The 15,267-nt window shown below is 42.3% G+C and overlaps 1 protein-coding gene across 1 annotated transcript in view; it reads right to left on the bottom strand.

The window, feature by feature from the left end:
* The window catches only part of SETX (senataxin), a 246,402-nt gene that overhangs the window by 11,156 nt on the left and 219,979 nt on the right, over positions 1–15,267 (bottom strand). The window contains exons 20-24 of the mRNA XM_073600527.1: positions 13,810–13,982; positions 13,626–13,718; positions 11,681–11,848; positions 6,404–6,502; positions 6,069–6,156 (exon numbers count right to left, since the gene is read on the bottom strand). Coding sequence (XP_073456628.1) covers positions 6,069–6,156; positions 6,404–6,502; positions 11,681–11,848; positions 13,626–13,718; positions 13,810–13,982 — 621 coding nt within the window. The remainder of the gene's footprint in view (positions 1–6,068; positions 6,157–6,403; positions 6,503–11,680; positions 11,849–13,625; positions 13,719–13,809; positions 13,983–15,267) is intronic.

Consider the following 15,267-nt stretch of genomic DNA (forward strand, 5'->3'; position numbering starts at 1 on the left):
AAAATAAAGCATGGAGAAATGGATGGATGGAGGGAGTTTGCATTGAATATTAAAAATTAATTAAATAGTGTTTTTGATTTGTGGTGCTCAGATGCAGTGAAGGTCCACTTTAAGGTGTTTCATCTTCCCCCATTACCTGATGCTTGGCAGTGCGCATTACAGATACTCATACCGCCCCGTTGGGTTTGATACGGATTTTATAGGGGGACCTCACAGATTCTGTTTAAAGTGGAAAGAAATGCTAACTATATGTTGTTGAAAATACTGCCTCCCCATCTCCTTCAACCTATACTGCATAGCCTTTGAAAAAAAAGCATCAATGGAAATACCTTTTTTTTTTTTTTTTTTTTACTCCAGTTCAGTCATATAATTGAGAAGCAGAGTTTCTCCTGTGTGTCATGGAGCACTTAAGTTCTGAATTCCTGGAGCATTACATCACCTATCAGCTCTCCAGCACAGAATCTTTTTAAATGCTACCTATGTGTTAAAAATACTGACCGCCCCCCTCCCCTATACTGCAAAGCCTGTATAAAAGCGATCAGGGGTCATACTTTTTTTAATGGAGAAACAACTCCACTTTGACATGGAGCACTTGACAACAAGCGCTGAATTAAGAATAGTCATGCTCACATTTTCTCATAAGTGGTTTTGACTTTAAATGTAGAACCAGACAGATTACTTGCTATGGGTACAGTTAATGCTAACATATTGTTTATACAGTTTGAATATTGATTGTCTAAACTTATTATTGGAGTTTGTCAAATTCAGGTTGTCACACAAAATAAAAGATAGAAACACTGCTCTAAAGGAAAAATTAACTTACAGTATACTGTAAGGTGAAAAAGCAGCCAGAACAAAATATAGGATACACAATATGCTGTCAGATGGACAATGAAATCTTAAAGTGCATGAATGAAAAAAGTCTGATCAAACGAGATCAGTGTGTATTTTTAGTAATAGACACCAGTCCACAGTAAATCCCTGATAAATCATGAGATTATGCCAAAATAGTGCCACGAAATCTCTTCACTATACACCAGGGTCGACAGATCGACCTGTCGACCGCACGTAGGCCACGAACAGGTTCCTGCACCACGACCCCGCCTTCTAGCTGCCTGTCCTCTCTCCACCCAGCCTCCTCAGCCACACCTTCTTTGTCCCAGTGTCCTGCGCCCTCCCCCCGCCGCCTCCTCAGCCACCATCATCATCAGTGAACAGCGGAGAGCGAGAGGCAGCATAGCTCAGGATGGAGGGTGGGAGGAGGAGCTGGCCAAATTAACACTTGAAGTTAAACAGCAGGTGATTGGTTGCTAGGAAACAGGGTGGTCCTAAACAATCACCAGTTTGCTAATATGAAAAGTACTGCTTCCAGCCCTCTGTCCAGAACTGTGCCGCCTCTCCCTCCCCGCTGTGTACACAGGTAGGACACTGCTGTGGGAGGGGGGTTGAGGGGGACCAAACGTCACTGCTATAAAAAGGGAAGGGGGGGGCAGAGGACACGTGTGTGTATGTGTGTGGGCACCCTCATAGCAGTGTCCTCTACCACCCTTCACATCACCCCCCAGGCCCCCCCAAACCCTGCAATCCGACCGCAACGCATGCCTGATCCCTGCACTCCGACCGCAATGCACTCCTGAACTCTGCATTCCGAGTGTAATGCACTGGTGTATTCATTCTGTGCATAACGCACTGCTAAAGGATGCACTCTTGTAACACTTATTTTACTTTTGTTCTGAGTAAAAAATATGCTATCAAGAAAAAAAGGGTTGGTCTTACTGTCTTTTTTAAAATTCTCTGTTTATAGACTCCTGAGATGTAAATCTGGCCCTGGCTGCCAATCGCATCAGGCTGCACAAAAAGTAGTGTATGCACTACTTCCAAAAATGCACTGTGCCAAACTGCATGATACTGCAGTACCATGCGATCTTGTGTCCACTAACACACAGCCTTATTCCAAAGTGGATTAAATTCATTATATTCCTCAAAATTCTACAAATACCCCATATAACAGCATTTGCTCCCACGATACGTAAACCAGCAACTCCAGCGCTGTAGAAGGTGATTTCACCACCATAGTTAAAAAAAAAAAAAAAAAAAGAAAAGAAGAGCATATATGCTGAAGCATGGGGGCAGCGGTGGAGGAGCGATTTGCTCCTAACATCAGGGGTGGATTTCCCCCATGCTTCGGCATATATTTTTTAGGCACAGTTTGCGTTAAAAAAGGTTTTATTTTTTACTATGTTTTATTGTATTTGCTTTGCAGGTATGGTATGTATTACTGTTATACTGTAATGTTACTTTGTTTTATTGTTAACCATCATTTGCTTAGCAGGTACGCCATTCAGCTGCAGCGCTGATTTATTTAATCTTGACAGCAACAGCGTTTGCTCCTACGATACGTAAATCAGCGACTCCATCGCTGTAGGAGGTGAGTTCACCACCACAGTTAAAGATAAAAAAATAGTGCATGTTTGCCCATCATTAGAAGTGGGTGGATGAAGGGCGGTATTCTAATGGTGGGTATATCAACCAATCAATCTTTTTTTCGTTCAGCCCATAGGCTGCATGAAAAAAAAAGAACATTAAAATGTATGCTCAACAAGGACTAGCAATATACTGGTATGTTGCTGCATTTTGAGTGGTTATACCAGAATGATGCCTGCAGGTTTAGGTATCATCTTGATATTCTTTTCAGCCAGCGGTCGGCTTTCATGTAAAAGCAATCCTAACGGCTAATTAGCCTCTAGACTGCTTTTACAAGCAGTGGGTGGGAACGTCCTGCCCCCCCCCCCCCCCCCCGTCTTCCATGGTTTCTCTGGCTCTCCTGCTCCAACAGGGAACCCGAGAATGCAGCTGGTGGTTCCGCCAGCTGACCAGAGACCATAACGGCTCCAATCATCTCTATGGCCTAAGAAACCGGAAGCTATGAGCATTTCATGACTTAGGTTTCGCATATAAACAGCGGCATTGGGAAATTGGCAAAGCATTTTATAATACCGATTTTGGTGTGGTCAGATGATTTGAGGGCAGAGGAGAGATCTAGAGTCTAACAGACCCCAATTTAAAAAAAAAAAAAAAAGAAGGAGTACCTGTCACCTATTGCTATCATAGGGGATATTTACATTCCCTGAGATAATAAAAGTGATAAAAATAAATAAAAACAAAATAAAAAAAAAAAAAAAAAAAAAAAAAGGTACAGGTTAAAAATATAATAAAAAAAAAAGCAAAATAAGCACCCCTGTCCCCCTGTGCTCACGTGCAAAGGCGAACGCAAGCGTCGGTGTGGTGTCATATGTAAACAGCAATTGCACCATGCATGTGAGGTATTACCGCGAAGGGCAGTAATTCTAGCAGTAGTAAATCTAAAATGGTAACCTGTAAAGGCTTTAAAAAAGTATGTAGTTTGTCGCCGCTGCACGTTTGTGCGCAATTTTAAAGCATGTCGTGTTTGGTATCCATGTGCTTGGCATAAGATCATCTTTCTTATTTCATCAAACATTTGGGCAACATAGTGTGTTTTAGTGCATTAAAAAGTGTGCTTTTTCCAAAAAAATTGCATTTGAAAAATTGCTGAGCAAATACTGTGCGAAAAAAAAAATTGCAACATCCATCATTTTAATCTGTAGGGCCTTTGCTTAAAAAAAAAATACATAATGTTTGGGGGTGCGAAGTAATTTTCTTGCAAAAAAATAATATTTTTTCATGTAAACAAAAAGCGTCAGAAAGGACTTTGTCTTCAAGGGGTTAGAAGAGTGGGTGATGTGTGACATAAGCTTCTAAATGTTGTGCATAAAATGCCAGGACAGTTCAAACCCCCCCCCCCCAAATGACCCCTTTTTGGAAAGTAGACACCCCCCAAGCTCTTTGCTGATAGGCATATTGAGTCCATGGAATATTTTTTAATTTGCCACAAGTTGAGAAAATTAACTTTTTTTTTTTTGCACAGTTGTCACTAAATTTGTAACTTTGTGTAAAAAAAATAGCAATTTTCCCAAAATTTGTGGCAAAATATTATTCCATAGACACAACATGCCTCTCAACAAAAAAGCTTGAAGTGTCTTCTTTCCAAAATAGGGTCATTTGTGGGAGTTTTGTGCTATCTTGACTATTCAGGGCCTCCGAAACTGTGATAAGTAGTGAGAAAGTGAAATCGCCATTTTACGCCCTTAGAAATCCTGAAGGGGGTGCTTAGTTTTCGGGGTCCTGTACGTGGCTAGGCTCCCAAATAGTCTCACACATGAGGTAGCTACATACTCAGGAGAAGCAGCTAAATGTATTTTGGGGTGTAATTCCACATATAACCATGGCATGTGTGAGCAAAATATCATTTAGTGACTGTATTTTTTTTCTTTTTTGCCGTTCTTCAATCACTTGCGACAAAAAAATAAAAATATTCAATGGGCTCAACATGCCTCTCAGCAATTTCCTTGGGGTGTCTACTTTCCAAAATGGGGTCATTTGGGGGGGGGGGGGGTGTGTTAGTACTGCCCTGCCATTTTAGCACCTCAAGAAATAAACTAAAAGCTGCGTAAATTCCAGAAAATGTACCCTAGTTTGTAGACACTATAACTTTTGCGCAAACCAATATACGCTTATTGACATTTTTTTTTACCAAAGACATGAGGCTGTATACATTTTGGCCTAAATGTATGACTAAAAGTGAGTTTATTAAAAAACATCTATAACAAAGTAGAAAATATTTGTCCGTTTATAGCGAAAAAATAAAAATTATAAAAAAACAAAAAACAAAAAAAAACGCAGAGGCAATCAAATACCATCAAAAGAAAGCTCTATTGGTGGGGAAAAAAAAGGACGCAAATTTTGTTTGGGTACAGCATTGCATGACTGTGCAATTACCAGTTAAAGCAGTGCAGTGCCAAATTGTAAAAAGTGCTGTGGTCATGAGCAGCCAAATCCTGTGGCTGAAGTGGTTAAGCCAGAGCTCAATCTTCTTTACGTCCAACCATACATAATCCGGGTTTCCTCAACCAGAAACTCCCCATAGACAATTTACCAATGCTGCATGAGCAGTAATACCTAGATACTGATGTAATGTACAGGTGCCAACAACCAAGGAACAGATTACCATGTTAAATATATCTGTGAAATGGAGGTAACACATTTTTCTAACCCATCTTGTTTTGTGGTGGTGCTGGAAATACTTCACATTCTCCCAGGAGTATAAGCGAGTATTGACTTGATTTAAAATGGCTTAATGCATACACCGCCACAATCTGCCTTTTTGATGGCCTTGTGAGGGCCCCTCCAGAAGGAAAAAAAGAGCAGGGACTAGAACAAAAGCAAAAGTGGCGCCTTTAATCTGATAGGGGAAGCCCCTTGTTTCTATGTCCCCGATACCACTTTTATTTTCTCTCAATTTCTTTTCCTTCTTACCATCCTCACTTTTCACTCTGTTTTGCATCTCCTAGTCTGTTCTCCCAAAGGTCTCTCTACCACATTGACTGTCTTCCTCTTGCAATCTCTGATTAGGTTAGAGTTGTTTGGGACCTCGGGTGGGGAGGATCCTGGACTTGGCGGAAAAGAGACTGACACCTAGTATCTTGCGGCTCCCTCCTTTCCCCAAAACCCAGGTTGTGGTTAATAAATCACAAATTTTGAATCCATCCATCGGATAGGGTGCAGGAGCCGCCATTCTAACTAAGGGAAACTTGAGGCTTCACTGCTGGTTTCCTACTGTGCATGCACGAGTCGCACGGCGCTTTGTGAATGGCCAGCTTGTCTTCTGCGACACACACAGGTCCTAGAAGACAGCAGGGGGAGGGCTCGCTGCACAAGAGGACGTCCTGCGCCACGGCCTGGCTGGAACGGAAGGACACTTAGTACTTTAGAAATGGAGAGTTAGGGAAAAAAAATGTAATAGCCAAAAACAAATGGTGGAGGGATCAACTTTCCTTTAAGACAAAGTTCTAAAAGTGGGTAGAACTCCACTTTAATAACACAATAAAGAAAAAAATGTGGGAGTTCTACTATAAGCAAGATAAAGGACTGAATGCTATGCATCAAAACATCATCGCCTCCTTTCAAGTCAGCAACTAGTAGACACTTACCATCAGTGTTCGGAAGCTTCCTAGGATGAAGAGGCTGAATTTGGCTCTTGTAATTGTCACATTTAAACGCTGTCTACTGGCCAAAAATCTGTAAACAGAGCAGATTACACAAAACAAAGCATAATATTAGTTTTTGGAAGCGTTACTAAGAAATTGCTTAATTTACACAGAACTGTTGACATATATTTGTTACATTTATTTTTCTCTCCTATTACAAGGTAGAGGTAGACCAATGTTGGCCAACTGATTGGTTACAACACAATCCATTATATGGAAAAGAACAGTATATTTACAGGCTACATGCAGTGAGTGTGTGAAGAAAAGAAAATACAAACCCAATACAGCCTTGGATTGAGTTGGCTCGTACACATGTTACAATTATACAATCTTTTTGTCGACCCTGGAAACCATCAACTGTGTCCACTTCACCTGGCCTAGGAAAAAGCAAGATCACAGGGTAAACATCTGCTACAAAATCTAAAATTGGCCTCATCTATATTATAGATTAATAAACCAGCTATAGTACAATGCACTGCTACATTGTTGGAAAGTTTTACAAGATTAAGGCCCAACTTAAGATAAAACATTTTATTTGTTTAGCTGTGGCTAGAGCAAGCAAGGAATTTAACCTTTCAAATTCTACTGCGTCACCAATGGAGATTTCAGACAGATGCCTTGCCAGGTGTTCTTTTGGAAGGTGTCAAACAGAACAGGAAGTCATCATGCTATTCTACACTGGTGTCTACTCCATCCAATGCCAAATGCTACACAATTTTGCCAACATCACTTATGGGACAGTCAGCTAATGGGAAACTAAAATACTTCTAACTGTAATTTACTTTTTAATGTTTATAATCATGTTTTATTTAATTAAAGTGGTTGTTAACCCACTTATATGAAAACACCCCATCTGCACTGTAATATACCAGTAAATGTCCCTGTGCCTCTGTTAGGTAAAAAATATGCTTAGCTGTATGTATAGCAGCGCGGCTCCCAGTGCTCAGCTACCTCTTCGGGTTTCCTCTCTTTCCGACTTACAGCTCCAGTGGGCGGGGCCAAGCGCTCCCGCTGAAGTCAGCCGGGGAGGAGAGGAGATAGTGAAAGCCGAGTCAGCTGAGCACCAAGGAGATGCGCTGTTCTAGATACAGTTAAGCATATTTTTTACCTAACATAGGCACAGGGACAGTTACTGGTATATTACAGTGCAGATGGGATTTTTTTAATGTTGTTAACTGTACAAAACAGGAAAGGAATATAAAAAGATATCCAAGGAATTGAGAATGCCAATCAGCAGTGTTCAAACTCTAATCAAGAAGTAGAAAATGGGGGTTTCTGTTGAAACCAAACCACGGTCAGGTAGACCAACTTTACCATCATTTTAGCGGTGCTTTTCGGCCGCTAGTGGGGTGCTTTTAACCCCCGCTAGCGGCCGAAGAAAGGGTTAAAAGCGGCCATGTTACGGCACTGCCGAAGTGCTTTGCAGGCGCTTCGGCAGTGCTGCCCATTCATTCCAATAGGCAGAGGCAGTTTAGGAGCGGTCTATACACTGCTCCTAAACCGCCCCAACGATGCTGCTTGCAGGACTTTTTCTAATGTCCACTCGGGCTTTCACATTGGGGTGGCATAGGAGGCATTTTTCAGGCGCCATTTCTAGTGGTAAAACACCTGAAAACGCCTCCAGTGTGAAAGGGGTTTCAAAAGTGAAAGCCAGGGTGGAGACTTGAGGTCCTCTTCATTTTGAGGAGGTAGGAGGCTCCTGCGAAGAAGGTTCCTGGAGTCTTCTAGTGTGGAAGGAAAACCTTTCCTCATGAATTTGTGCCTTACCAACAAGACGTCCTCTTTCAAAGTGTATTTGTGTAGGACGATTTTTTTTTTCCAGGCAGCTTTAGCTGACCAGGAATTAGCTATGAGATTCTGTGCATATGGACAGAATCAGAACTATTCTTGAGATTTGTGTTATGTCTTGTTCTAGTGCATCATCCCAAAAAAGCAAAAGCAGAAGGTAATGTTTAAGTGCTCTGCCAAAATATTGTGCCAGAGTACAGGATCCTTTTGGTTGTTCATTACCCTAGTTCATTTAGCTGTGGGTTGACAAACAAAAATCGCATCAATAGCTGGTTGTAGAGCTGGGTCTGCCAGAGTAAAGGCGTCTCAAATTTTCTATCAGCAGAATCTTTAAATGAAGGAACATCTCCAACAGGTACGGAAGGAGGTTTAAGACAGACAGACACAGAAGGGTCTACTAGCAGAACCGTTTTTGTGAACTGTTCTTACACAGAATAGAGTTCGAAAATGATTTTCAGATGGGTGAACATCTTTTTCGGACTGACCCAATTGTCATAATTTGTCCAGTCTAAATGTTTCATGAATGGGGACTGTCTTTTTAGACTTATCAAGTATCGTAGCACCCAAAAGGGGTGTGGCAAGATGGTGGAGAATCAAATGCGACAACGTCAAAGTGTTTGCACACAGCAGAAGTGAGCATATCAACATTTGCAAGCACACAGTGTGAAGCTGTAACATCAGATGCATAGTAGAGTTTGAAAATGGGTTATGTGTGTCTGGGAATGAGTACGTAGCAACGCAGGCGTTGGCCATTCTGTAGCAAAGTCCTTGTGGCAAAAAGGCAAGAGGAAGCGCCTCAGTATCTTAAAAAGTACTGTAGGTGGAAGTGGCGGTAATTGTGCAACCTATGATATGATTTAACACTTGGATATCTACTGAGTCTAAGCTCTGAATGGTGAAATTTTAGCACCAATTTTGAAATGTTTAATACTCTATGTATTAGTGAATACGTTTCATGCATTCTTGGTTTCCCGATTTCCTGTCTTTAGGTATAAAACAAATACTCTTCCAGATACACATAGTATAAAGCAAATAAAAGATAACTTTTGGCGCTATATAAATCTCGTATAATAATAATATTAGGTCTCATACTGGGCTACAGTATTGGTCTCATAAACAGGATGACCCAGTCGTACCTGTCCGTGTCACTAGTCTCTATAAAAAGTCCAGGATTCATCAGTTATGGTGGGCATACCTCAGGTGAGATCTTCAGCATCTGGGTTTTATAGGGATGGACCACGGCCCTAAACCTGTATAGCACCCTGCTGCTAACTGGAAACGTTTCTCAGTGCTCAAGCAACATTACAGGGCATCCCCACATGTGTGGGTCAGGGTACAACTCCCAAGGTTTTTGCCGAGGTTGCACTGCTTCTATTGTTGTATTAGAAGACAATAGAGTTAAAGAAACCAAAGTAAAATAATAAACTAGTTAAGAGTGCTATCTCTTAAAGTCGTTGTAAACCCACAAATCAGAAAAAAAAAAAAAAAAAAAAAAAAAAGACCTGCAAGACAAAGGGATAATGAGCTAGTATGCATAGCATACTAGCTCATTATGAAATAATCACCTGAGATCGAAGCCCCCACTGTGGTGCCCGTACACAGCACCAGCCAGCGTCATCGCTCTCAGAGTTACTTCTGGGCATCACGGCTCCGGTGCTGTACCTGTACGGTTTAGGAGATATCCGGGGTAGCTACAGCTAAGCCTTATTACATAGTTACATAGTAGGTGAGGTTGAAAAAAGACACAACTCCATCAAGTCCAACCTATGTGTGTGATTATGTGTCAGTATTACATTACATATCCCTCTATATTGCGGTCATTCAGGTGATTATCTAATAGTTTCTTGAAGCTATCAATGCTCCCCGCTGAGACCACCGCCTGTGGAAGGGAATTCCACATCCTTGCCGCTCTTACAGTAAAGAACCCTCTACGTAGTTTAAAGTTAAACCTCTTTTCTTCTAATTGTAATGAGTGGCCACGAGTCTTATTAAACTCTCTTCTGCGAAAAAGTTTTATCCCTATTGTGGGGTCACCAGTACAGTATTTGTAAATTGAAATCATATCCCCTCTCAAGCGTCTCTTCTCCAGAGAGAATAAGTTCAGTGCTCGCAACCTTTCCTCATAACTAAGATCCTCCAGACCCTTTATTAGCTTTGTTGCCCTTCTTTGTACTCGCTCCATTTCCAGTACGTCCCTCCTGAGGACTGGTGCCCAGAGCCAGTTTATTATAGGCTTACAACCACTTTAAAAGGCAGAAGAGGTCCATCACCTTAGTACGATAGAAAAAAACAAAACTGGGGACTCGCAGCGTGTGGTAGAGATATAGGCGGGACACCCTGGGGGCAGGTCCTCAAAAGCTTTTCCAATATCCAATTGCCTGAAGGTACTAGCCTATAACCCAGGGTCTATGACCATCAAGCTTGGGTCCTGTACAATTAGGATAATTATAATTTCATAATCCTTTGATAAAAAAAAAAAAAAAGAAAAGAAAATTATATATTATATACACACTAGAGCTGCACGATTCTGGCCAAAATGAGAAACACAATTTTTTTGCTTAGAATAAAAAGATCACGATTCTCTCACGATTTTTGCAACATAATTTTTTTTTAGGAGAGAGAGAGAGGGTATTTTGGAGCTATCAGGGCCTGAAAGAAGGAGTAATGGAGTGAGCTCCACAGAGCTGTCAGTTGCCATGTGGGGGTATGGAGCTGTCAGAGCACACACCATAGCAGACAAAGGTTGTGTATAACATGTGCACAGAGGAGGCCCAGCTCCCAGCGCTGACATACAGGCCTTGCCGCCAGCACACAGGAAAGGCTTCCCTCTAGGCCTGCTCCTCCCCCTGTGCTCCACGGGCACTCGGCTCTCTCACTCACCTCCCGTAGATGCCATCTGTAATTCGGTTCCGTTTAAACATGCGCCGGAGTTTACTGCAGTCCGCATTCTGCCGCTTTATTCCCCTGATGTCCTCCTCCTCCCGCCGCCGCCACCCGAGGCCTTCCCCGTCCACCGAGACATCGCTCACACCCGCTCCAGGGATCACCAGGGGCGGTCCGCCCGGAAGGCCACCGACACACACATGGAATGAACAGCAAAACTGCGATTTACAAGATTTTAAATAAAGATGGAGGCCCCTCCTCCTCCTCCCCTCAGCAAGGGTGCAGCCAGGGGAGGACTGAACGCGCTTCCGCCCACATTGTGACCGACGGTCTGGGGGGCCAATCCGGGGTCAGCTCACGTTGTGTGACAAAGAGGTTAGCCAACCCACCAATAATGACGCAGTGAGTTCTCCCTGAGCTTTGGTGGCCTTAGAAAGAAAAGTTGAGTGACGTCAGACGTTTCACGCCGGCTCGGACGGCTTCTCCTCCCCTCCGCAACAGGGAAACAGTAAACATCCCGGGAACACCATCGATCGGTGCGCAGCGCACACTTTTAACGTGAGCACATTACAAATTGCTTGATGGGTCAGAATCGCCAAAATCCGGAGTTGCGCTCGTGGTGGGCGGAGAATCGCGATAACGATTCTCCGCGATTAATCATGCAGCTCTAATATACACACACACACACACACACACACACATATATATATATATATACATATATATATATATATATATATATACACACATACATACATACATACACACACACACACACACACACACACACACACACACACCCCAACACCTATATACAAATACATATACTTTTTCTTTAAAAGTGTACAGAGATTTTGTACTCTGTAGTTACATGATTTTCTCACATTGAGTTATCACCAAACGTTTTCTTAAGCTCAGCAATAAGCCTGATTTTCTGAGCACGGTAAGGGGTGATGATGCCAATGTTTCGGAAGCAGAATTCCTTTTTCTTGCTCTTAATAAGCTTTATTAGGGCCACCGCCATTTCGATTTCCGATAGATTGGAGAAGGACCTGTCCAGAGAAAATCAAGTGTGAGCTTTAAAAGAAAAAACAGCCTACAGACAAATCTGGGAATACAGCTGAATATTGAAATGATCAAAACCACAATCATATCGCAAACCTCAGCTTACACACACCCCAGCTATCCCCATCCATAAAAAATTATGCAAGGAAGTTAAGCATTTTGGTAGAAGAGACTTTGCATGTCTCTTCTGTTAAAAACTATCTTCATTTTTTTTCCAGCTGTGTACACAGTTGGCCAACTCCCAGAACCTGCGAAAAGCAAACAACAGAGCTCAAGCAAAGTAACATCAGTGTGTGCATGCACAGGAATTACATCAATATTGACTGCCCAATAGCTGCAGAGGGAAGACACCATATGAGGAAGAAAACTATTAAAAGATGGCAGCAAGTGGAAAGAACAATAGCGGGGAGCACAAATCTTGTATTGCTGCAGGTACACAAGAGGGCAAGCATTCTTGCACATTATAGCAAATGCTTCAACATGTTTCGTTTTAGTTCTGGTTTAGGTAAAATTTTCACGCCATAGCTCTGCATTGTCCCATCTGTTTTACGAACCACAACTGACTTATACCAACCTTGGCCGCGTTCCTTCCTCCATTGCAGCCAGTAACACTACTCAGCACTTTCATGTATGGAGGAGCATGCAGCTCCCCCCGTGACAGTGCTCAAGCGTAGCAGCAAATTGCTTGTCCTGAGTGCGGTCCTATGATGGGAGAGTGATTTCATCACTTCCTTGTCTCCAACACCAGTCTTTTTTGTGACAGCTGCGTAGGCCAGGGTGTCTAAAGAAGCAACGTCAGATTGGTGTTTTTTTATTTATTTTTTATTTTCTTGAAAGCACATGGCCATGTAAGTCCCTGTTTGTGGTTCTCAGACATTCAAGAATTTAAACTAAACAAGGCTGCATGGCCTGTAGAATTCAGCAGCTCAACACTTTTAGAACAGTTTTACAATCCCTTTTTTCTAGTGTTAAATATTGCAATGTTACAATAATGTTAATTACCACGGTGCTATCACTTTTTTTCTGGAATTCGTAGAAGTGGCCTCTAGAAGACATATTGAAGATTACTTCTAAACAAGTCATCCTACGGATTAATTTGCACTTTACATTGCTGGTCTAGTATTTAACCTTTAAAACACTAAGCAGAAACAGAGGCTTAGGTTTACTGTTCAGATATAGTCCTATGAAACAGGCAACTTATATTTCCCTTAGGGCTTGTTTACATGTTGTGGCAGTCCTTGTGATCTGCAGTGGATCACTTTTCAGAGATATTTGACAGCTGGTGAGGAGGTGATATCCTGCTCATCACAAGCTTTAACTCTGTAAACGGTCACACCAATCACGTGCATCGCAAAGGATTACAGCCTAACCCCACAGTCTTGCCTGGGTCAGGTTCGGCGGCAGTAACATCTGCGCAATGCAACTTTTCATTAATTTTTGTCTCAGCTGCAATGCACTGCATCACGTGTATAGCTCTGAGTGGCTGCATGCCTGTGTTTAGATGGGCGGTAAAACTGCAGCTAAAGTGCCTGGTTTTTACCACCCCCTGGCTACACATGAACAAATCCTTAGTGTCCACCCTCCAGAAAACAATGTAGGAATAATACCCAGACATATGGTATGACCACTAGAGAATAGTAGGAGACCTATAAACAGACCACCAAGCAGAGTTTGCATATCATACAAATGTAAAATGTTTCAAACAAAATATTTTGGCAGACTTTGCTGTTCCACTATTTATGCATTATTATTTTTGATACTTACTCCTTCTCTTTTGTTTCATAACCATCAGAAACATCAAATACCATGTAGGGTTGGAATGGCCAGTCTGAGGAGCACCGTATTTCCTCTGTTGCCCTGTAGGTGGAAAAAAAATATATGTGATGGTTTTGTCCTTTTTGCCAAGTCCACAATAATAAAATAAATATTCGAACAAAGGCAGTCCTACCTATCAGTTTTCAGTATTGAGTTGTAAAAGTGTTTAGAAGGAAAGAGGCAAATATCAGGGTGCATACGGTATTGTAAAGTCAGCCGTTGGATTGGAGGATTGGAGCCAGAGGCTTCTAAGATTTGGCAGAGCCGAGACATCAAAGATTGCCCATAACCTAGTTCTTCTGCTTTCTAAAATGAGATGGAAATAAAAATGATCGTTAATTAGGGAATGTACTTTTTATAAAGAACCAGTGCTCTTTTTTTTTTTCTTTTTTTAAATATTACGCTCCTTTATTCAAGATATGGCAGTTGAACAGCTGAATCCCAAGCACAAAAACATTACAATGTTAAAAAATTTCTGAATAGCCATAAAGGATCTAAATCAACTAGTGAGCACCAAATGCCTTTGCAAACCCAGTTATGTTGTAAAAAATATAGTGGTGACTAGGGATGAGCTTCGCGTTCGAGTCGAACTCATGTTCGACTCGAACATTGGCTGTCCGCAAGTTCGCCGAACAGCGAACAATTTGGGGTGTTCGCAGCAAATTCGAATGCCGCAGAACACCCTTTAAAAGTCTATGGGAGAAATCAAAAGTGCTAATTTTAAAGGCTTATATGCAAGTTATTGTCATAAAAAGTGTTTGGGGACCCGGGTCCTGCCCCAGGGGACATGGATCAATGCAAAAAAAAAGTTTTAAAAACGGCCGTTTTTTCAGGAGCAGTGATTTTAATAATGCTTAAAGTCAAACAATAAAAGTGTAATATCCCTTTAAATTTCGTACCTGGGGGGTGTCTATAGTATGCCTGTAAAGGGGCGCATGTTTCCCGTGTTTAGAACAGCAAAATGACATTTCGAAGGAAAAAACCCATTTAAAACTACCAGCGGCTATTGCATTGCCGACAATACACATAGAAGTTCATTGATAAAAACGGCATGGGAATTCCCCACAGGGAAACCCCGAACCAAAGTTAAAAAAAAAAAAAAAAAGACGTGGGAGTCCCCCTAAATTCCATACCAGGCCCTTCAGGTCTGGTATGGATATTAAGGGGAACCCGCGCCCAAAAAAAAAAACAAAAAAAAAAAACGGCGTGGGGTCCCCCCAAAAATCCATACCAGACCCTTATCCGAGCACGCAACCTGGCAGGCTGCAGGAAAAGAGGGGGGGGGGGGGGACGAGAGTGCGCCCCCCCCCCTCCTGAACCGTACCAGGCCACATGCCCTCAACATTGGGAGGGTGCTTTGGGGTAGCCCCCCCAAAACACCTTGTCCCCATGTTGATGAGGACAAGGGCCTCATCCCCACAACCCTGGCCGGTGGTTGTGGGGGTCTGCGGGCGGGGGGCTTATCGGAATCTGGAAGCCCCCTTTAACAAGGGGACCCCCAGATCCCGCCCCCCCCCGTGTGAAATGGTAAGGGGGTACTTACCCCTACCATTTCACTAAAAAACTGTCAAAAATGTTAAAAATGACAAGA

This window comes from Aquarana catesbeiana, linkage group LG09, assembly GCF_042186555.1.
Source record: "Aquarana catesbeiana isolate 2022-GZ linkage group LG09, ASM4218655v1, whole genome shotgun sequence".
Classification (NCBI taxonomy): Eukaryota; Metazoa; Chordata; class Amphibia; order Anura; family Ranidae; genus Aquarana; species Aquarana catesbeiana.